The 23294-nt window shown below is 41.9% G+C and overlaps 1 protein-coding gene across 4 annotated transcripts in view; it reads right to left on the minus strand.

Annotated features, from left to right (window-relative positions):
- The window catches only part of FEZ1 (fasciculation and elongation protein zeta 1), a 46629-nt gene that overhangs the window by 20954 nt on the left and 2381 nt on the right, over positions 1–23294 (minus strand). For all 4 annotated transcript variants that reach the window (XM_044258146.1, XM_044258144.1, XM_044258142.1 and 1 more), the window contains exons 2-3: positions 19002–19351; positions 11138–11237 (exon numbers count right to left, since the gene is read on the minus strand). In XM_044258146.1, coding sequence (XP_044114081.1) covers positions 11138–11237; positions 19002–19312 — 411 coding nt within the window. In that variant the 5' untranslated portion in view covers positions 19313–19351. The remainder of the gene's footprint in view (positions 1–11137; positions 11238–19001; positions 19352–23294) is intronic.

Here is a 23294-nt window from a genome sequence, read left to right on the forward strand (position 1 = left end):
AAAACAACAACAAAAAGAAACAAACAAAAAACATGCACACAAAGAGGTATAGCTAAAATCCAATGGAAGAGGGAGTGCCTGGATGGTTCAGTCTGTTAAGTGTCCCCTCAGCTCAGGTCATGATCCCAGAGTGCTGGGATTGAGCCCCGCAACTGGTTCCCTGCTCTGTGGGGAGCCTGTTTCTCTCTCTCCTTCTGCCCTGCTGCTCCCCCTGCTTGTGCTTGTTCTCTCTCTGTCAAATAAATAAATAAAATCTTTTTAAAAATAAATAAATATTAAAAAATAAAATCCAATGGAAGAAAGAAAATGGAATACCAAAAAAATTTTGATTAACCCAAAAAAAGCAAGGAAGGTGGAACAGAGGAACAACAACAACAAAAAACCCAGATAGGACAAATAGAAATGCAAGATCATACCACTAAACACAAATTATTAATGTTATTTTAAATGCTAATGAACATACTATGCAAATGAACTAAACTAAATAGACCAAAAAGTATAGATCATCATTGTCAGACTAAATACAAAAGACTCAACTGTATGCAATCTATAAAAGGCATACTTTAAACATGAAGACACGGGTGAAAAGTAAAAGGATTGATAGAAACATGATACAATCTAGTAATTACACTACCGGGTATTTACCCAAAGAAAATGAAAACATTAATTCAAAAAATATATACACCCCTACATTGATGTCAGCATTATTTACAATAGCCAAGCTATGAAAGCAGCCCAAGTGTCCTTTGATGGATGATGAATGGATAAAGAAGACGTGACATATACATGTATACATAATGGAATTTTACTCAACCACTAAAAAGAATGAGATTTTTGCCATCTGTGACAACGTGGATGGACAACGTGGAGGGTATCATGCTAAGTGAAATAAGCCAGACAGAGAAAGGCAAATGTTATGATTTCACCTATAAGTGTAATCTAAAAGACAAAACAAGCAAAAACAGAAATACAGAGAACAAACTGGTGATTTCCAGAGGAAAGGGCGGTGGGGAGAGGCAGAGGCAAAATAGCTTAAGAGGATTAAGAGGTACAAACTTCCAGATATAAGATAAATAAATCAAGGGGACCTGGCTAGTTCATTTGGTAGAACATGTGACTCTTGATCTCAGGGTCGTGAGTTCAAGCCCCATGTTGGATGTAAGGCTTACTTAAAATGAATCAATCAATCAACAATGGAGATGAAAAGTATAGCAAAGAGAATATAGTCGATAATACTGTAATAACATTGCATGGCAACAGATGGTAACTACACTTACTATGGTTAAGCATTGTGTAACGTATAGAATTGTCAACTCATTATGTTGTGCACCTGAAAAAAGAACTAATTTAACATTGTATACCAATTATATCTCAAATAAAACTTAAAACAAAAAAACAAATTCTCATGGATAAACAGACAAAATAATCAGTTAAGAGCTAGAAGAATTCAATAAAACTATAAACTAACTTAATCTAGTTGAGCTTTATTGACCATTACAACCAATAATTATAGAATATACATTTTTCTCAATGGCACATAGTGCATTCTAAGATACAACATATGCTGGGCTATATATCAACTCCAATATATTTTAAAAGACTGAATTTGTACAGGTTGTGTTCTCTGACAGAAACCAGAAACCAATACAAAATTATAACTATAAAATCCCTAAACACTCTGAAATTAAGTAACATTCATCTAAATAATCTATAGGTCAAAGAAGAAAGAAATCACAAGAAAAATTAGAAAATATTTCAAAATGAGGTTAGTAAAAACACACTATCTCAAAATTGGGATTCAGGTAAAGCAACACTTAAAGGAAGTTTTATTATTTTAAGATTCTTATGTTATTGCTGGTCTAAATGTTTGTGTCCTCCCAAAATTCGTTTGTTGGTATCTTAATGCTTGATGTGATGGCATTAAGAGGTGGGGCCTTGGGGATTTGCTTAGGTCATGAGGGTAGAGCCCTCATGAATGGGATTGGTACCTTATAAAAGAGTCCACAGAGCTCCTGAAATCCCTTGTACCATGTTAAGAACACAGACAGAAATTGGCAGTCTGCAAGCCAGAAGGAGGCCTTTACCAGAACGTAATCATGCTGGCATGCTGTTCTTGCATTCCAGCCTCTTTAACTATGAGAAATAAATTTCTGTTGTTTATAAGCCACCCTGTCTGTGGCAATTTGTTATGGGAGCCTGGGTGGACTAAGACAATTATTGCTAAAGTTTAAAATCTGGGGGAGCCTGGGTGTCCCAGTGGGTTAAAGCCTCTGCCTTCAGCTCAGGTCATGATCTCAGAGTCCTGGGATCAAGCTCTGCATCATCCAGCTCTCTACTCAGCAAGGAGCTGGCTTCCCCCTCTCTCTGCCTGCCTCTCTGCCAGCTTATGATCTCTCTCTGTCAAATAAGTAAATAAAATCTTCTAATAAATAAATAAATAAAATCTGATCTAAGCTCCCACCTAAAGTGGCTTAGTAAAACCCTAGTAAGTATAAGGAAGGAAATAATAGAGTTAAGGAAAGAAATCAACAAACTAGAAAACGAACAAGCAACAGAGATAAAAGAGAAAACAAGAGTGATTTTGTGGAGAGATTAATAAAAGTGATAATTCCCCCCCCAAAAAAGTGATAAACCCATAGCTAGACTGAAGAGAGAAGAGGGGAAGGAGAGGGAAAGAAGGAGAAAGAAAACACAAATTAGCAGATCAGAAATAAAAAGGAGAATATCACTGTACTACAGTAAGATCTATAGATCTTACTTACATTAAAATAATAAAAGTGTATCATAAACAACTTTGTGGTCAATTACTCAGATTAAATGAAAAAATTCCCTGAAAGACACTATTTTCCAAAATCAGCTGGAGGAAGAAACAGAAAACCCGAACACCCCTATGTTCATTAAAGAAATTGAATGTGTCATCAAAAACCTTCCACAGAGAAAACCTCTGGTCCAGATGGTTTCGCTGGTGTAGTCTACCAACCATGTAAGGGAGAAATAATACCAATCCAAGACAAATTCTCAGAAACTAGAGAAAGGAAAATTCCCAATTCAAGTCAAGACATTACAAGAAAATTACAGAAAAAAATTCCTAGTGAACAGAGAAGCGAAAAGCTTTAATAAAATACTAGCAAATCAAATCTCACATTATATAAAATGGATACTATATCATGACTAATTGGGGTTTATCTTAAGAATGAAAGGTTGGGGGGCGCCTGGGTGGCTCAGTGGGTTAAAGCCTCTGCCTTCAGCTCAGGTCCAGGGTCCTGGGATCCAATCCTGCTTCAAGCTCTCTACTCAGTGGGGAGCCTGCTTCCCCCCTCTCTCTCTGCCTTCTTCTCTGCCTACTTGTGATCTGACAAATAAATAAATAAAATCTTTTAAAAAAATGAAAGTTTGGCTTAATATTTGAAAATCAGTTTGTGTAATTCACCACATTAAGATAATAAATTGATCTACATATATAAATCAATATATGGATTTAACAGTCACAGTTGAATTTCCAGCAACTTAGAGAAATTAATTAGCTGATTCCAAAATTTATATGGAAATTCAAAGGACCAAAAATAGCCAAAACAACTTCAAAAAAAAAAAAGAACAAAGTTGAAAGACATACAGTTGACCCTTGAACAATGCAGGGTTTAGGAGTCTGGATGCCCTGCACTGTCAAAAATTCACATGTAACTTCTGACTCCCCAAAACTTAGCTACTAGTTAAGTTGACAGAAGCCTTATTGATAATATAGATAGTTGATTAAAGCATATTTGGTATTTTATATGTATTCTATACTGTATTTTTACAATAAAGTAAGCTTGAGAGAAGAAAATGTTATGAAGAAAATCATAAGGAAGAAAAAAAATACATTTACAGTACACTATTGTCTTTCCCCAAAAAAATTTCACAAGTGGGCTCACCAGTTCAAACCTGTGTTGTTCAAGGGTCAGAAGCTGTACTATTTTATGCTGAGACTTATTACAAAACTATAGTAATGAAGATAGCATGGTATTGGCATAGAGATGGACACCCATTGATGAAAAAGAATGAAGAATTCAGAAATAGATCCACACATATATGGTCGATTGATAAAGGTGCCAAGACAATTTATTTATTTTTTTTTTTAAAGATTTTATTTATTTATTTGTCATAGAGAGAGAAGCGAGAGCAAGCATAGGCAGACAGAGTGGCAGGCAGAGGCAGAGGGAGAAGCAGGCTCCCTACCAAGCAAGGAGCCCGATGGGGGACTCGATCCCAGGACGCTGGGATCATGACCTGAGCCGAAGGCAGCCGCTTAACCAACTGAGCCACCCAGGCGTCCCGATGCCAAGACAATTTAATAGGGAAAGAATAATATTTCCAATTAGTAGTACCAGAACAATTGGATAGCCATACACATACACACACACACACACACACGCACACACACACTCATACACACATGAACTTTGACCCTTACCTCACACCACATATAGAAACTAACTTGAAACGAACCATAAACCACAGACAAGCTGAAACTATGCAACTTCTAGAAGTCTTACGAGAAAAACCCCAATGACTACTTAAATACTACACATTAAGCACAAACTACAAAAAAAATCAATAGGGCTTCATCACATTTAAAAAACATTTGACCTTCAAAATAGCTTAAGAAAGTTAAAAGGCAGTCCATAGACAAAAAGATGTGCATAAAACAGGGAACCTGGGTGGCTCAGTGGGTTAAGCCGCTGCCTTCAGCTCAGGTCATGATCTCAGGGTCCTGGGATGGAGCTCCTCATTGGGCTCTCTGTTCAGCAGGGAGCCTGCTTCCCACCCCCCACACTCTCTGCCTGCCTCTCTGCTTACGTGTGATCTCTCTCTGTCAAATAAATAAATGAAATCTTAAAAAAAAAAAAAAAAAGATGTGCATAAAACATATCAGACAAAGGACTGTGTCCAGAATGCGTGTGTTAAATTAATTAAACAAGGAGGCCATTAGACTGAGGTGGTTTTAATGCCTTAGTAGATTTCCAAGCCAGTCAAAACCTAAGCCTTTAATGGCTCAAGGGTAAGAATTCAAATCAAAGAGCAACCAATCTCAGACTGCCAACTAGGCTTTCCCAAATAATAGAGCCATTTAAGCTATAGCAAACTGAATACTTTCCTTCCTTTGCTTCCAGCTTTTCTATAGTTCCGGTTGGTGGAGAACTCCTAACCACTTTGGGCTTGTGCTGTCCTATTTGATCTTACTTACATTAATTCTTAAAAATTTAGTATGCCTTCGGGTGCCTGGGTGGCTCAGTTGTTAAGCGTCTGCCTTCGGCTCAGGTCATGTTCCCAGGGTCCTCGGATGGAGCCCCACATCAGGCTCCCTGCTCAGCGGAGAGCCTGCTTCTCCCTCTGCCTACTGCTCCCCCTACTTGTGCTCATTCTCTCTGTGTCAAATAAACAAATAAAATCTTAAAAAAAAATTCAGTATGTCTCATTTTACCTTTCAATATAAGGAATAATAACAACTTAACAAGATCACTCATAACCCATTAAGAAAGTGGGCAAAGGACTTGGACACACGCTTCACTGAAAAAGACAGATTATAAATAAGGACATGAAAGGATGCTCAGTAGTGCAAATTTAACCCAAATAAGGTACTCTATATGCCTACTCCAATGTCTAAATGTAAAAGGCTGCCTATAACAAGGGTTGGCAAGGATGTGGACTAACTGGAGCTCTCAAACTGGAAAAGAGTTTGACAGATTCTTAAAAAGTGAAACATACATTTACCCTATGACCCTAACATTCCACTCATAGGTTTTCTATCCCAGAGAAACAGAGACATACGTCTACAAGCAGACTTAGGCAAGAATATTCACAATCACTGCATTTACAATATTCAAAAAAACAACCCAAATGTCCATCAACAGGTGAATGAGTAAACCAATTATTTTATATCTCTATAATGGAACAGCCCTCGGCAATAAAAAGGGATTAACTGTTGATTTAAACAACAAAATAGACGAATATCTAAATGATTATACTGAGTTTTTAAAAGCCAGACCCCTCCATCTGCAAAAAAAAAAAAAAAAAGAGTTTCTGCTGCATGATTCCATTTATACAAAATTCTAGAAAACACAAACTAATTTATAGTGACAGAAATGCGTTGCCTGCAGATTGGGGGGTGAAGGGGAGTAGTTAATAGATATTCTTGATATCTTGATTGTGGTGATGATTTCACAGATGTATACAAATGTCAAAACTTATCAAATTGAATACTTTAATATATGCCATTTATTGTATTCCAATCATCCTTCAGTAAAACTATGAGAAAAAAAGAAAACCACACAATGAAAGAATGATACACCATGACCAAGTTGGGTTTATCTCAAGAACACAAGGCTGACTCAATATTTGAGAATCAATTCATGTCATTGATTACATTTACATAATAAAGGAGAGAACTACGTATGTAATCATCGCCATAGAGGCAGAAAACAGAAATAATTCATCTTCAGAGAAATAACACAAGAAAACATACCACAATTTAGTTGTGAGCTTCCAGGGTGAAAGGCGCACTATATATAACGCAGACTGAATCGTGGAGAGGGGGACCTCACTGTAAGGCACATCAGCGGAAAATTTCAAATGAGAAAGGGAAAAGAGGGGCGCCTGGGTGGCTCAGTGGGTTAAAGCCTCTGCCTTCCGCTCAGGTCATGATCCCAGGGTCCTGGGATGGAGCCCCACATGGGGGCTCTCTGCTCAGCAGGGAGCCTGCTTCCTCCTCTCTCTCTGCCTGCCTCTCTGCCTACTTGTGATCTCTGTCTGTCAAATAAATAAATAAAATCTTTAAAAAAAGGAAGGCAAAAGAATATCCTAAACGCTTTCAGAAAGAACCATAAAAGAGTCACATATAAAAGAAGAATCAGAATGGATTTGAGTTCTCAACAGCAAGGGAAAGCTGGAAGATAAGAGAACAATGCCTTCAGAATTCCAGGTAAAAAAAATGTTTGCAACCTAAAATAACTATTAAATCAAACTCTCAATCTAGTCTATGGCAGGAGAATAAAGACATTCTAGTATATTCTAAAAAACAGATTCCTCTGTACCCTTTCTCAAGAATATAGTGACTTTTTTTTCCCCACCAAAACAAGGGAATATACCCAGAAAGATTAAAAGAAAATTCATCAGTCAAAGGACAGGAGAGAGAGGCAGGAAGTCTTCCCCCAGATGAAAGTGAAGGAAAGTCCCACAACAGCTGTGTACCAGACCTAGAATACAACCAGACTAGTTGATAGTACAAAGGTGGAGATACTCATTTGGACATTTTCGAGACCAAAAAAAGAAAAGAAAAGAATTGATAGAATGTCTGGTTTTTTTAAAAAATATATTTATTTATTTAGGAAGGGCGGGGGCAGAGGCAGAGGGGGAAGCAGGCTCCCCGCTGAGCAGGGACCCTCTATGCCCCTTGATCCCAGGACTCTGAGATCACCACCTGAGCTGAAGGCAGATGTCCAACCAACTAAGCCACCCAGGCACCCCTGAATGTCTGATTTTTTTTTTTTTTCAACCATATTGTGAGATTCAAAATTCACTCAAGAGTTCTGGGTTGGACTATTGATAGATAAATATACAGAAAATCAAGCAAATAAAAAAAAATAATAATTCTTTACTCCAGGCTAAGCAAAAGGTTGTATAAGAGAATATTCTTATACAACACTACATGATTCAGTAAAAAACTGTATTTACATAGTTATGATAGTTTATATATTTAGTATTGATTTCACTATAAATCGGTGACAACCCTCTGTTGGAAGGTGGAATTCTAAGTGTGAATATTTGAGGAGGTATGAAAGCATTAAATCTTATCTTCCAAAGTATAAAGTTAAAAACTAACAGCCCAAACTGTTGGTTTTAATCATCGAGCAAGCAGCAATATAAATGTGTTACTTAGAAAATTTGAGGTCTGGGCCACCTGGGTGGCTCGGTGGGTTAAGCCTCTGCCTTTGCTCAGGTCATGATCTCAGGGTCCTGGGATCAAGCCCAGCATCAGGCTCTCTGCTCAGCAGGGAGTCTGCTTCCCTTTCTCTCTCTGCCTGCCTCTATGCCTACCTGTAATCTCTCTCTCTCTGTCAAATAAATAAATAAAATCTTTTAAAAAAAAAAGAAAAGAAAGAAAATTTGAGGTCTATGCCAAAAGAAATAAAAGTGCTGGCTCCTATGGCCTAGGGAAAGACAAGTCAGGAACAGCTGGGGGTCAGAGGGAGGCTTTAGGTCTTATAATATATTTTTTAAAGATTTTATTTATTTATTTGATAGACAGAGATTACAAGTAGACAGAGAGGCAGGAAGGGCGAAAGGAGGAAGCAGGCTCCCCGCCAAGCAGAGAGCCCAATGCAGGGCCCTATCCCAGGACCCCAAGATCATGGAGCCGAAGACAGAGGCCCCAACCCACTGAGCCACCCAGGCGCCCCAGTCTTATAATATTTTTAAAGTATTATCTGATTTTTAAGATTATGTATATATGGGGTATCCGGGTGGCTCAGTCAGTTAAGCGTCTGCCTTCAGTACAGGTCATGATCTCAGGGACCTGGGATCATGTCCAACATCAGGCTCCTTGCTCAATGGAGAGTCTGCTTCTCCTTCTGCCTCTGCCCACCACGCCCTTCACCACCACCCCATCCGGGCTCATGCTCTCTCGCTCTCGCTCTCACTCTATCTCAAATAAATAAATAAAATATTTTTTCTTAAAAAAAAAAGACTGTACATGTGTTACTTTGATTTTTAAAAAAGCAAAACATGACTCTCTTTGCTGTCATAATCCAACAGTTTCTGTAATGTTTGGTTACATTACTTGGAGTCCCAAGGACAAGCATAAAGAGGTTTGGGAGCAAACACAACTGATTCCTGGCCATGAACCACTTAAGTGGAAGAAGAACTATGAGAACTTGCTCGAAGCAGCCTACCAGCTGTGTGCATTCAGTAAGACAAGGACACTGGGTCGGCCGCTCTCTTACAGGACTACAGAGCGCTGGTTAATCTAGCAAATCATTTAAACTGAGGTCAGTTAAAAGAGCTTCTACTGTAATGAATCCCGATAAAAAAGGACATGAAATAAAACAGCCTTAATCCATCCACTTTGGCTACCCTGTCATTTTCCCATGGGTTGGATGGAAGAAATTTCACAAGGAGTCGAACTCAAGATCATCCTTCTCAGGGTCATTCAATTTGCCTTGAAATATTAACCCTCTTGAGGGAAATCTGCAAATGAGGATAAATTAGAAACCTTCTGAAGGGCAGGCTATCTTCACATCCTATGGCTTAGTCCACAGAATGAGTTGAAAATGTGGCAAAAGAGATAAGAAAGCAAAATCTGCCTTTTGCGCCATGATGGACCTGATTTCATTGCAGTAACGAGATTTACTCCATGGTCATCCCCTTGTCCTTTGCATTGGGGCAAGGATGCGTATTAGCACCGCAAGAGAAAACAAGCGGTCGGGAGCCAAAAGGCGACTTGGGATGCAGCCTCCTCTATCCACACTGAGTAGGATTGTCGCGAATAGCCTAGTGTCAAAGTCACCACCTTACCTGCCCCATCCATGAAACCCTGAGGTTTTGAGAATTTTGGATTGCTAATTATTAAAAGGGCTAAGGATGTATAGCCACCTTTTCAATAAATCAGCCCGCTGTTGATCTCTTTGCTGTGCTCTTTGGGGCAATGATCTGCAGAAATATCGCCCGGTAAGGAAAATGCATCTCTCATTCCTTCCCTTGAACTCAATTCTGGAGGACCTAGGAAGATGAGATCCACCTCCCCTTCCCTCATTTGCTGAGCCCACATGGCTGTGACAGCCCTTCCTGGTAAGAAATCATCAAATTTCCTTTAGCTGAAACTAGAAAACTAAGAAAGGCAGAAATCAGCTTTTAGGAAGGATGGAGCCATTAAATGATTTTTTTTTTCTACACAGTAGATTCAGCTAGGAAGGGCCATTTGGATCTTCTGAAATGTCACTTGTCAGCCCATGCAAATCAACTCAAAACAAGTATATTCTCTTTATTCAGAAACCTTGAGGTTACTTTCGTCTTTGGCATCAGTAAGCACGAATGTGACTCAGGTTCAGCTGCTTAAACATCTTCTTGGTTTGAAAGACCCTTCCCCCAGTTAACTAATTAACTGCTCTTTTGCCTTCTTATAACCGCTTGGCTTTTAGGGTGTGACACTGGTCTCCTGTTTGAACAAGATACCTTCTGCTAATAGCCGAGACATAGGCAGGGGGCCACATAGTCACGTAGGCAGGAGGCAGGGGGCCACATAGTCACGTAGGCAGGATGCATCTCTGCTGAGTAATAAGGTCCAACTCCCCCTCCTCACTCCCCCTTACCGCCTTTTTCTTCGCGCGCGCGGGTCCTCCAAAGCCAATCCGCAAACACCAAGTATGCCTTTTTCAAATGTTCAAATTGTCAGCCAATCAGCCCTGCCCCATCCAAAACTTGTTTGTACCTGTCTATAAAAATCCTGCACCACCCCAGCCTGGTGTGCTCAGCTAGCAGGAGCTGCTGACCACCCGCAGGCGCCTGCGCTACAATAAAGAACCTCTTGCTGTTTGCATCCTGTGGCAGTGTTGAATTCTTGGGTAAGGGGATCCGCGGGTCTTACAGGTTGAGTCTAGAAATGTCTCACTGGCCACTCCCCATGGAGTGACCACCTCCCTAATGTCTAGGGCCCAGCTCTGATCGTTAGCCAGGCTTTGACCTTGCCACAAGTGTATCAATATTTGCCATCTTGGTTTTGGTGGGACTGAACTATTCATTTTAGATAGGAAAACCTGATATATTTTTTTAAACCATTCATATTTGCACACAGGGAAATGTCATAGTCACTCTCCTCCTCTTACTTCAGACCCCCCCTTATTTCGCACGGTGCAGGACACAGATCAACCACAGCAACTTGCTTTGACACTTTTCACCGACAGCCATTCGAATCCCCTTGTACACATCGGAGGTCTCCTCCTCTTATTCTCTACCTCCTCTGCAACTCCTGCCTTCCCAGCAATGCTTGGGAGCTACTGCTGGGCTTCATGACCTAATGGGGAAGACTGTTGAATTACTGAATGTTTTCCTAGCTGGAATCTATATCTTCTCGAGCTTTATGAAGCAAGGGGCCCCAGAGAGGTACCTCCGTGTCAGAGCTGTTGCCGTTCAGAGCCTCCATGTTTGGGTCCCTCCAGTCTTCTGAGAGTGAAGGGATGTAATTGTCTGTCAGAGCATCCCAAACCCTGTGAACAAAGAGAAGCTCTCATTAGCACACATCTGTGGCCTGGCCCCGCCTGGAGGAAGGAAGAGCTGGGCCAGGGGAGGAGAGAGGCTTCTGTGTGTGCCAGGCTGAGGTCATCTGCCTTCCAGCATGCGAGAGCAAAGCAGCTTAAAAAACGGAATTAGAGGCACTACCAGGAGAGAAAGAGCCAAGAGAATGGACGCCGGCCAGGGGCTTCAGCATGAAAGGTGTTTGCTTAAAAGAAGAGGGCTTTCTCACCATTGAGATACACATGGTAGAGTACAATCAAGCCAATTCTGGCAAAAAATAAATTGCCCCTGAAAATAAATCTGCCCCTCCACCAAATAGTTCATGTGTCATGAAGCTAAGAAATGCCCATGATTCCTTTCCTTTCCTATGGGTGAAGAAGACAGAGAGAAAGAGGAAGATCATGATAGATTGATAGATTGATAGATACACAGATGATAGACAAACACACAGATGGACATCAGGGCAGATTTTCTGGCTGAATCTCATTAAGATCAGGGCCATCATAAAGTTCAGATGCATTTCAATTTTATTGACTGCAAATCAACTAAATGGTCAAGAATGACCTTGACCTCTAACGTAGCTAAGGAGTTCATGCCCTGTTCATGCTTACTTACTACCCAGAATGCTCTAGCGAGCCCACGGGTGGCACGATCCCGCGCTCTAGCAATGTAAGTCTCCGTCATGGACACTCTAAGGCAAATGTAGGAAAGGAATCAATCAATACACCTCTAACAACTGGTTTTTGTGAGGGAAGATGGGGCTCCCTTTATTACGTTACTTTTAAAAATTCCAATATGTACATTATAAGAAACCCTTTCCTACAACTCATGCCATTTAATTCACTTATTTCAGAAAGATTTCTTGGGCAGGGCGTAGTGGAAGAGAGGGGGTTAGGGGAAATTACCTAAAGTCACAAATTCTCACACACCGGAAAATAAACAAATGAGGGGCACCTGGATGGCTCAGTCGTTAAGTGTCTGCCTTCAGCTCAGGTCCTGATCTCAGGGTCCTGGCATCAAGCCCCCATGCAGGCTCCCTGCTCAGCAGGAAGCCTGCTTCTCCCTCTCCCACTGCCCCCGCTTGTGTTCCCTCTCTTGCTGTGTCCCTCTCTGTCAAATAAATAAATAAAATCTTAAAAAATAAAAATAATAAACAAATGAGTCAACACCGAGAGATTAACAAAAATCATTAAATCAAGCTCCTAAAATAATGTCGTCCACGGCAGCCAGTGGCATTGGCTAACATTAGCTAATGATAAAGGGGGGCTCTATGCAATCTTCCCTCAGGTGCTTACACATGCCAAACATGAGTGATACCTACGAAAACAAGGTCTAAGAAGGTACATTTTTTTTTAAGAAGGTACATTTTATTTAGATCGACTAATATAAAGAAATAACCATTTAAAAATAAGCAACTAAGTATACATATGGATCAAATTCAAAACATGACAAAATCCAGGCTGAAAAGGCAAGTGCAGGACGGACAGGAGCACAGACATTTGAAATGTGAACAGGTGAGTGCTCTTAACATACGTAAAATCCAGAATGATATATGATTTATGGGCATAGAAGCAAAGAAACTTTCCTAGTGCACAAGGTATACAACCGGTCATGAGGCACATTGAAGGAACTCAAGAAAACACAGTTTCAGAGCTGTGCGCAGGTGATCTGCTTATTCTGTTATTTTCCTACAATTACAAGAAAGCACTTTGAGAGGACTCATCAAGTGTTCATTAGACATCCATTCAGCAGGATTTCAGTGTCTGCTTCTTAAATATGCGTGATAATCCAATCTCCATCAGGCACCATTAGAGCTTCATTAATCCAGCCTAATGCTAACGCAAGTCTCAGTAGCATTCTAAAGCCAAGAGGCAAACACGATTTCCTGTTTCCAGGACAAAACTCCAAGCCCCACACCGGGAAGGCCAGCGGGGGACTCCCCCTTAACATGGCTGTGTTACCTTCTCTGCTGCGGAGAATCGACAACAAGCCTGTGGGCATTGACCTTCAAGTTCTCCCTACAGCAAGCGCCTGGAAAAATGATATTCAGCAAAGCCCAAAATAGGCAGGAGGCTTTTGTGCCTCTTCTAGGCTGGATAGAAGCTGGGAACTTTAATGAACCACACACTTGCCAATGACCTTGAAACTGCCTGCATTCTTAAAACAACAAGTAGGGACTCTGTCAAATCATGGAGGGCGTGGCAGCTTTCCTCATGTGAGCCTTCACTGACATATTCTGGATTTCATCTTCCAATTCTAGATTTTTAGGGATGATTCCCCACACCCTGATCTCCTTGGGATTTCAAGCCATCCTCATTCTTTCCTGTTCTGTCCAAATTTTCTTCTTCTTTTCTGAAGCACTCTTTACCCTTTGGGGCTCATAAACAACCTTTAAGACAGAGTGACTCTTATCTCTGTAATTGCTCACATACGCCACACCCCTACGCGTAGTCAGTGCCCAAGCCACAATAATAACGGCCAACCCTTAATGGGCACTGACCATAAGCCAGGTACTCTCCTAAACCTTTGTGTGGATGGATTCATTTCTTCCTCACAACTCTGTAAGGCAGATCTTAAGGAGTGGGGAATAAAAACTGAAACAGAGAAGTCCGTTAACTTGTCTAGAGTCACACAGCCAGTAAAGACAGAGGTGGGATTTGAAACCGGGCAATAGAGCTACAGAGCTTATATACCTAACCACGTAACTATTCCAGTTCTTTGTAATTTTACTGGCACTGGCACGGGCATCAGAATAATATACCAAGTTCCCACTCACGAGCTAGAACAGAAGTTTAGAAAGTGGCTCTGAGTGAAAGATCTCGAACTCCATTTTCCTTAAACAGGGTGCTTTCATCGGTCTCCAAAAGGAGCGATGGCAGGGGCAGCAGGGGCTATGTGACGGCTTCCTGTCTAGCTCTCCTGCCCCAGCAAAGGTTACATAGAAGGCAAGGGCAGAAACACTGGCGGCAGCCACGGGAGCAGGAGAGGGAGCAAAGAGCCAGTGGAGGGAGGGAAACACAAAGCTTTCTCTGAGGAAGAGAAGGGGAAGGGCTTTCTCCCCCAGAGAGGCTACATATTTCCCCACAAGCAGGAGCCTTGGGAATGAACACTTTCCCTTTTACAGGCACCCTGAGGAGGACTGTGAACGTCTACTTCCCGGAGAAGCACCCTGCTTCCGACTCTTATCTTGGGGAAGGGAGACTCCCAATGTTACCTCTAGATCTGTTCTCACACAGCCAAGATTAAACAGGTTGCCTTAATTCCCGTCGTTATGCTGCTCTGCGTGTGCATGGTTTATGGCCTGGGCTTAGCGAGGTGCCTGTGGACTGACTAAACCATCTTTCACCACAGAGGGCTGGGAATTCGGAAATGGACACAGGCAGAGTGTGAGGGACTGAGCAGGACAAGACACGGATAACAGAGATCTGGGTCTACTGGCAATATGGCCGTCAAGGCTACGTGAGTCCTGCCACACACACACACACACACACACACACACACGCACCCACCCACCCACGCCTCTTTGTACCTATTCTGGACAATACGGCGGGCAGCTAGGCTTAAAGGGCTTATTAGAATTCCGACTTGATAACCTTTCCCTTAATACCCTTGAGGCTGGCTCCTCCCTCCCGCCAGTGTTTCGTGTCCAGCCAGGCCAACAGCCTCGCTTTGGTGTGTGTTCCTTTGAGTATATTAATGCTTGTTTCACAGTTAATACTTAGCAATTATTATATGCACGTACTGGCTTTGAACAACTTTTAAATTCTTTCGAGGACTTAAATAGAATCAATACTACCGCTGCCCTCTGGGGAAACTGAACTTCTGAGAAGACAAAGTTCCTAAAAATCAGTTACCCGTCAGCTTTCCCTGTCCTGCATATTCGGTATTTACTTGTCTTCAGCCTCAAGTATAGCCGACTACGTGGTATTTATTTACTGTGTGGACTTTACTTGGTTTTAAGTTTTTACTTATTTAAGGCATCACTACACCCAACACGGGGCTCGAACTCACAACTCCGAGGTCAAGAGTCGCCTGCTCTTCCGGACCGAGCCAGATAGGCATGACCCCACATGGACTTTATTTTTAACAGCTTTAACCCAACAATTCTATCTGAGGAGCAGGAAACTGATTGTTCCCACATGTCTGGACCCTCAGTGTCCTGGGTGCCAGTAAGAGGACTGATCAGAACCCCAGTGAGGCAGGCGGTGGGCTGAGGTCTCTAGCCTCCCAGTTCAATCTCTCATGACAAAGGAAAGGATGATCACACACGGGCAAAGAATAGATTCTGGAAGTTTCTAAATTTACAGCCAGGAAATAACTATTCAAATTTGACTCGTGTAGTGCCTAAAACTTCCACGGCCTGACGAATCGGAGTTGACATCTCAGCCAACTACCTATTGGCCAAATGGTTCCACACGGGAAGGAAAGAAATCCAAACTTTTTTCTTTTTTTTAAAGAAATCCAACTTTAAAGGGAATTACCGCACTGGCTTTATGACTTGTGCTATCTTTAAGGAGGTTAGCTTGACTAAGAACAACACAGCTTTTGTTTTATGTTTCTATTATTTAGCTCTAACCCAGCTGAAACACTTGTAGTCTGGTTGGATGAAACACCCATTCCACTACCAAAACTAGGCAAGTTCACAAGCTATGCTCAGGAGAATCATAACCAAATTAGATGTTAAATTATCTTTTTCCTTTCTCCATCATAATTTTATAGTTTATAATTTTATAGTGTCCGGGTAGATATCTCTAGACAAAATGTGCAATTTAACTCTGATTTTTATTTTAAGTTGGAAAGGCTTAGATACATGGACTGCTTAGAAAGCACAGTGCTAATTTCTCTCTTCCCGGCTTCCTCCCTCTACGCTATCCCCAAACTGTACCTTCTCTCTAAGGAACTATTCAACATTCGGTCTTTTAGCTGAAGCAGTCAATGAGGCAGGCAAGACAGAAAAATCAGGGTGAGCGGACCAATAACCCCATGTGATGGTAATTAACATTGAGTGGCCTCTGCTAATGTGCTAGAAGAGAGCAAGAACCAGTTCACTGGGTCTTCGTCCTTAATGAGGCAGCAGGGAGCGGGGGAGGCAGGGTTCGTTAGATTGGGAAGAAATGATTTGTTGGAAGCAAAAGGCATGGGATGCATCTTAAAATGTCATTGTGGGTGAGTTAAGGAATTAGGGTCTTTCCGAGTTCTTAGCCCCGCTTCATCAAGATTGAGCTCTGGAGGTTTCAGAGATGAGGACCCACGCAGTCGACTGGAGTTAAGTGACTAGCCCAAGGTCACACAGTGAGTTAGCAGGAGTAAGAAAATTATAATTCACAGTCTTTGTATTTCTAGTTCATTGCACCAGGCAGTGAAAAAAAAAATTCGGTATAATAAAGCCCCAGAGCCATTCTTTTTCGACTTACAGGAGTTAACAAATTATAACAGGCTCGGCATTTAAGAAGAGTCAGTTTCAAACTTAAAACTGAATTTAAACACAGAGCTCACAGTTACAGTACTGGTCACCAGAGTAAAATGTTCTCTCTGATCATGACTTCAGGCCAACATTAATTAAAAAGGAGAAAAGGAAATGGTGTGGATCTGGAAATGCACTACCTTTACCTACGAGGATGGCCATTATTGCTCACCCAATTCATTTAATATTCAGTATTTCATTCAAAAAATATTCCTGGATTACTTACAACACACCAAGCCCTACATTAGACATGGGGGTATAATAGTGAGTGAGACAGACAGACACAGAGTCCCGGTACACTCACAGGGTCATCAAGTCAGCAACTATCTCCCACACTGGTCAGGCTCCCTTGTCTAGGACACGCCGTTTTATCCCACTTATTTATGGGCAACGGTTCCCCTCCCCGGCTCAAGTTCATAAAAAGAGAAACCAAAACCTGGTTGCTCCAAAAAACTACATGTGTGATCCCTTAAGAACAACTGATACTTATTTTATCTCTATAGGAATTCAGGCCTATTTTTACTAAGTGCCTAAAACACCCTTCTTTAATTTATGTGCCAAATTATCCCCTTCGTCTTTTTCTTGTCACTCCTCATACAGCACTTTTCTCAAAGCCCTTTTCTTGACTACAGTTAAGACCCCAGGAGTGGCTAGTAAGTGACCCAGGGACTCTGTATACTCAAAAGCCACATCACCTAATGTCACCTTTATTGTGCCCAAAGTAATTCCCTGGGCTCTCAGTTAGTATGGTTTCTGGTTCGGACATATCTTAACACTTGTAGATGATTTTCCAGTCCTGAGGAGGGTTTGTAAACAGGTGATTTTCATAATTCTGCTGTTTCTCAAAGCAATTTGTTGGAATCTGTCACTGTTTTGTTTTGTTTAGTTTTTAAGATTTTTATTTATTTATTTGACAGAGAGAGATGACAAGTAGGCAGAGAGGCAGGGGTAGGGGGTGGCTCCCTGCTAAGCAGACAGCCCTATGTGGGGCTCGATCCCAGGACCCTGAGATCATGACCTGAGCCGAAGACAGAGGCTTAACCCACTGAGCCACCCAGGGGCCCCAGGAATCTGTCACTGTTAATTAATTTTTCTTCTGGTCCTTATTTCTAATATCTGGGTGGATTACTACTGATATAAAGAAAACTGAAGAGGTACCTGGGTGGCTCAGTTGGTTATGTGTCTGCCTTTGGCTCAGTTCAGGATTTCAGGCGTCCTGGGATCAAGCCCCACATCAGGTTCCCTGCTCAGCGGGGAGTCTGCTTTTCCCTCTCCCTCTGCCCCTCCCCACTGCTTGTGCTCCTCTGTCTCTCAAATAAATAAATAAAATCTTTAAATAAAAAAAGGGCAACCCTCTCGGGTCCCCTCCTTCTTTGGGAGCTTTGTACTATCACTCAATAAACCTTGCTTTGGGGCGCCTGGGTGGCTCAGTGGGTTAAGCCGCTGCCTTCAGCTCAGGTCATGATCTCAGGGTCCTGGGATCAAGTCCCGCATCGGGCTCTCTGCTCAGTGGGGAGCCTGCTTTCTCCTCTCTCTCTGTCTGCCTCTCTGCCTACTTGTGATCTCTCTCTGTCAAATAAATAAATAAAATCTTAAAAAAAAAAAAAACCTTGCTTTGCTGCCCTCAACTCTGCCCCGTCTACCTCTTCATTCTTCAAAGCGGTGTGACCAAGAACGGCGGGCACCGAAGGCAAAAATCCTACAACATGTGCTTCTAGAAATTACTAAATGGATCCCTAAATTTGTCAGTCTGAAGAATGCTATTATAACAAAGACTTTACCATTGTTTACTTCTTCCTTTTCACCAGAAAGTAAGCCTTCTAAGGGTTAAGAATTCTAGTTTATGTAATTAAAGCTACTAGAAATAATAAGGGAAACAGCTCCACATGCAAGCAAAGTAAAATGTGTGCTTTAATGAGGAAAAAGAGTCATAGAAGGCTTGTGCAAAATAAATTTTTGGAAAGGGGAAAAGAAAAGAAAGAAAACTGAAGATAGGCTCTAAAATGGATCATGCTCCTAAAATTCCATTTTGTATCAAAGAAAACCTATTTTCTAAAAATCTTTCATTACTTTAAGGTTTCCATTTTAAGAAAGCTCTACAGGTCACCGTACAGGGACATAATAGTGTAATGTTGGCAATTCCCGGGGCCCTGCCCCACTAGAGGCAAGTGTGAGTGACACGAACCCATGGACAGAAACCAGGTCCATGTCAAGGAGCCCCAGTCTACAGGGCTCATGTCGGAAGCAACAGAGGGCAATTAAGACTTCTTACTCCTCGTCCTGCAAGGTCTCCTCCTCCTCCTGGATCTGGAACTGGTTCTTCACGGGAGCCAGGGTCTCTGTCTTGGCGTTGTAGTTCCGAAAGCAGACATTGAGCTTCTCATCAAATTCATTCACGAGGTCCTCCATGGACTTGAAGCTGATTATTTCAGAAGAAAAATTCTCCAGCTCAGAGAGGGAGGGGTCCTCTAGATGGTGGGGAGATGAGCCGTAGAAACACTGTGGTTTCTCCTCCTGGTTGTCTGAGCAGCAGGGCCGAAGGTCCTCGAACTCTTCATCCAGACTCACCAGCGGGGCCTCCATTCTTGCCCAGCAAGAGGACAACAGCAACTCTCAGTTGATCTAGGAGAAATAAACAAGGTAACGTGAGCTGGGCTGGCCTTTTGTGACAGCTCTGCTGGGGAGCCATAACCAAGTCGTCCCTGGCTCTAGATCCCTCTGAGAAAGAAGATTCCGGGGGCGCCTGGGTGGCTCAGTGGGTTAAGCCGCTGCCTTCGGCTCAGATCACGATCTCGGGGTCCTGGGATCGAGTCCCGCATTGGGCTCTCTGCTCGGCGGGGAGCCTGCTTCTTCCTCTCTCTCTCTGCCCGCCTCTCTGCCTACTTGTGATCTCTCTCTGTCAAATAAATAAATAAAATCTTTAAAAAAAAAAAAAAAAAAAAAAGAGGGGCGCCTGGGTGGCTCAGTGGGTTAAGCCGCTGCCTTCGGCTCAGGTCATGATCTCAGGGTCCTGGGATCGAGTCCCGCATCGGGCTCTCTGCTCAGCAGGGAGCCTGCTTCCCTCTCTCTCTCTCTCTGCCTGCCTCTCCATCTACTTGTGATTTCTCTCTGTCAAATAAATAAATAAAATCTTTAAAAAAAAATTAAATTAAATTAAAAATAAATAAATAAATAAAAAAGAAAGAAGATTCCGCTTGCCAGGCATCCATCGTGGCCGTTCACTGTTATACACGGGAGATGTTCAAATAGAGCCATCTGTGTGAGTAACCTAAGTGGAGAAAACTTTGGAGACATGCCTGCTTCCAGTTCCCTGCTCCAAAACACAAAGCAGAGTGGTTAAGACCAGACTGCCTAGGTTTGCATCCTGTTCTGACCCTGACAAGTTGTAGCTGGACAAGCTGCTTAATTCTCTGGGCTTCCTTTTGTTTTTTTCTCAAGAAATAATCATCTGCAAGGGATTGTCTGATAGATTAAGGGAGTAAACCCAGGTAAGGGCTTAGAACTGCATCTGGAAGATAATAAACATTGTTGTTCCATATGTTCTCCATTTAATATTATTATTATTATTACCATAGGTCCACATTCTTCACCATGTGCTCTGAGAACCAGAAGTCTTTGATAACTTATTTGGTGGCAGAACCTGACCTGACCTCACTTGGCAACTAAAGCTGATCTACATGAATTTAAAGTTGCTTACGGTTTTAATTTATTCCATTTAATGTGTTTTGCTGCAGAAATATTAATGTTTTTAATTATGGCGATTGCTGCCCCAATCCCCAGGAGACGGTATGTAGAATATGCACTCTATTTCTGCTTTCAAAATGCCTGGCCCTAAGGGTTTTGGATAAGAATTCATGGACCTGGATATTACTACCCTCATCAATAAATCATAGACCAATAGAGACTTTCAAACAAGCACCTGAGCTCTTCTAAGACACAGAGCTTCTGTCTGGGGTTAAAGGAACGGATCAAATGATTGGTTATCCTGAAAGAGAGAGACCCAGCTAACTGCCCATGTGCTCCAAAGCCAACCTCCATTTCCATCTCTGGCACACCCCGCTGAAAGGCTGCACACTCAGGCCTGCTTTCTTTTCCACGGCTCTTGTTCCTCCTCATACACTGCCTTCGACCACGATATATCCAACCATGTGGATATCCAAGTCCTTCCCCAATTTTAATTTCAATCCCTCAAGGGCAAAAACATCTCTGGACATCCCGTATGGCTTCTAGCACACACTGCTCTGCAGCTAGGCAATCAATCAACGTGCACTCAACGAGAAATGATCATTTGTCCCCCACGTACAGCTTCTCATTTTCCATTTCAAGCAGTACAGCATTACTGTCTCTCATACCCTTCCCTCCCTATTCCACTTCCTTCCCCATAATGTGGAAAGGCAACCAAACTCTTCTCTCCTGTCTGTGTGATTACTGGTCCAATGAGATGCTGAAATTGGAACCACCACCTGAGGAGAACCGAACAGATAACAAAAACCATGGGGTTTGCCCTGCAAGTGCCGTTGTCCATCTCTGTCTATAAAACTTAAACTCTAAATGAGTGAGGCAAAGGTCATACCAGGCCAGGACAGAGCCAGCTCTTACTGGGATTGTACTGGGATTAAGCCAGTTACCATCACATCTCAACAAAACACATTCTAAGTATTTATGGTTTGCAAAGGCAACATGATAAGACATAAAAATAAAGAGACATAAAAGCAGTATGGTATCTTGGAAAGAACATATGCTCAAGAGCCAAAGAGACCTGCCAATGCATGGCTAAGTGAGAAGCTTCATGGGTCCTGATTTTCTCATCTGTTAGGAGATGAAGGTGTTGGTGTAGAGCTAATAGCTTTGGAAGTTAATTTCAATAACTTATTAATTAACAATCTTAATTTTAACAAAATATTTAATAATGTATTTTATTTGAGCCAATATATCCCAAAGGTTGTATTTCAAAATGTAATCTATATTTTAAAATATTAATGAGATAGTTTCCACTCCTTTTTCGTACTCAGTCTTTGACATCCAGCGTGTGTTCACTGTACATTTTCCATTTGGACTAGCCACAGGTGGCTTGTGGCTACCATATTGGATAACAGAACTATAAAGCAATATGCAACTAATTCGCAGTCAAGGGTTCTTCATCTAGAGTCTACAGACCCCTAAAAGGGCTCTTTGACTATAACTATCTTTTATGCACTTAAAAACATATTTGGATGAGAATCCCATAGGTTTCTCTACATTGCCAAAGGAGCCAATAGCACAAAAAAGACTGAGGGGGCGCCTGGGTGGCTCAGTGGGTTAAAGCCTCTGCCTTCGGCTCAGGTCATGATCCCAGGGTCCTGGGATCGAGCCCCACATCGGGCTGTCTGCTCTGCAGGGAGCCTGCTTCCTCTTCTCTATCTCTCTGCCTACTTGTGATCTCTGTCTGTTAAATAAATAAAAATTTTAAAAATCTTTAAAAAAAAAAAAAGACTGAGAATCCCTGAGTGCCAAAGTAAGTTGAGAAAAGGTCACAGAGTACAATAGGAAGCAAGGAAAGGCTTTACAGATGAGGGATTTGGAGGCACCTGGGTGGCTCAGTCATTGAGCATCTGCCTTCGGCTCAGGTCATGATCCTGGGCTCCTGGGATCCAGCCCCCCCATCAGGCTCCCAGCTTGGCAGGAGCCTGCTTCTCCCCCTTTCCCTCCCCCAGCCTGTATTCCCTCTCTCACTCTCTGTCAAATAAATAAAATGAAAATTGAAAATTAAAATTAAATTAAATTTAAAAAAACAAAAACAGAAACAAACAACAACAACAGATGAGGGATTTGTTGAGGACTAGAGCAGAACTCTGTGATGGTTAAGAACTTTGTGATGGGGACGCCTGGATGGCTCAGTGAGTTAAAGCCTCTGCCTTCAGCTCAGGTCATGATCCCAGAGTCCTGGGATGGAACCCGCATCGGACTCTGCTCAGCGGGGAGCCTGCTTCCTCCTCTCTGCCTACTTGTGATCTCTGTCTGTCAAATAAATAAATAAAATCTTTAAAAAAAAGATTCTCTCTCTCCCTCTCCCTCTGCTCCTCCCCCCGCTCATGCTCTCTTTCTCTCTCAAATAAATAAATATTTTTTAAAAAATAAAATAAAATAGTTTTTAAATTGAATGTTATATTGTAGAGTAATGAAGATAATCTTTGAAAGTGCTAAGCACAATGTATGGCATATGTGGTGTCCAATAGATGTCAACGATTTTAGGAAAATAAGGATAACTCGGTTTCATGGAAAGGTAGGGGGAGGGTGTTTCAAGTAAAAAATTAAAAAAATAAAATAAAATAAAAATTCCCCCTGCCGTGACAGTCTATGTGCAATGCTCCAAATGTTGATCAAATGGGAGAACGATGGCTGAATAAATTTTATCACCTTTTTTATTTATTTGGTCAAAGGTTCTTGGAACACGGGCCCCATTTCGGGGAGACATGAAAGCTAACTGCCTTATGTTCCAGATATGTACATTTCCTTTAAATTTGTACTCTTCTCTAAGAGAGAAGGGGGAGCAGGAAAGAGTGATACCAACGGGGCGGGGAGGGGG

This window comes from Neovison vison, chromosome 7 (assembly GCF_020171115.1).
Source record: "Neovison vison isolate M4711 chromosome 7, ASM_NN_V1, whole genome shotgun sequence".
NCBI classification, from domain to species: domain Eukaryota; kingdom Metazoa; phylum Chordata; class Mammalia; order Carnivora; family Mustelidae; genus Neogale; species Neogale vison.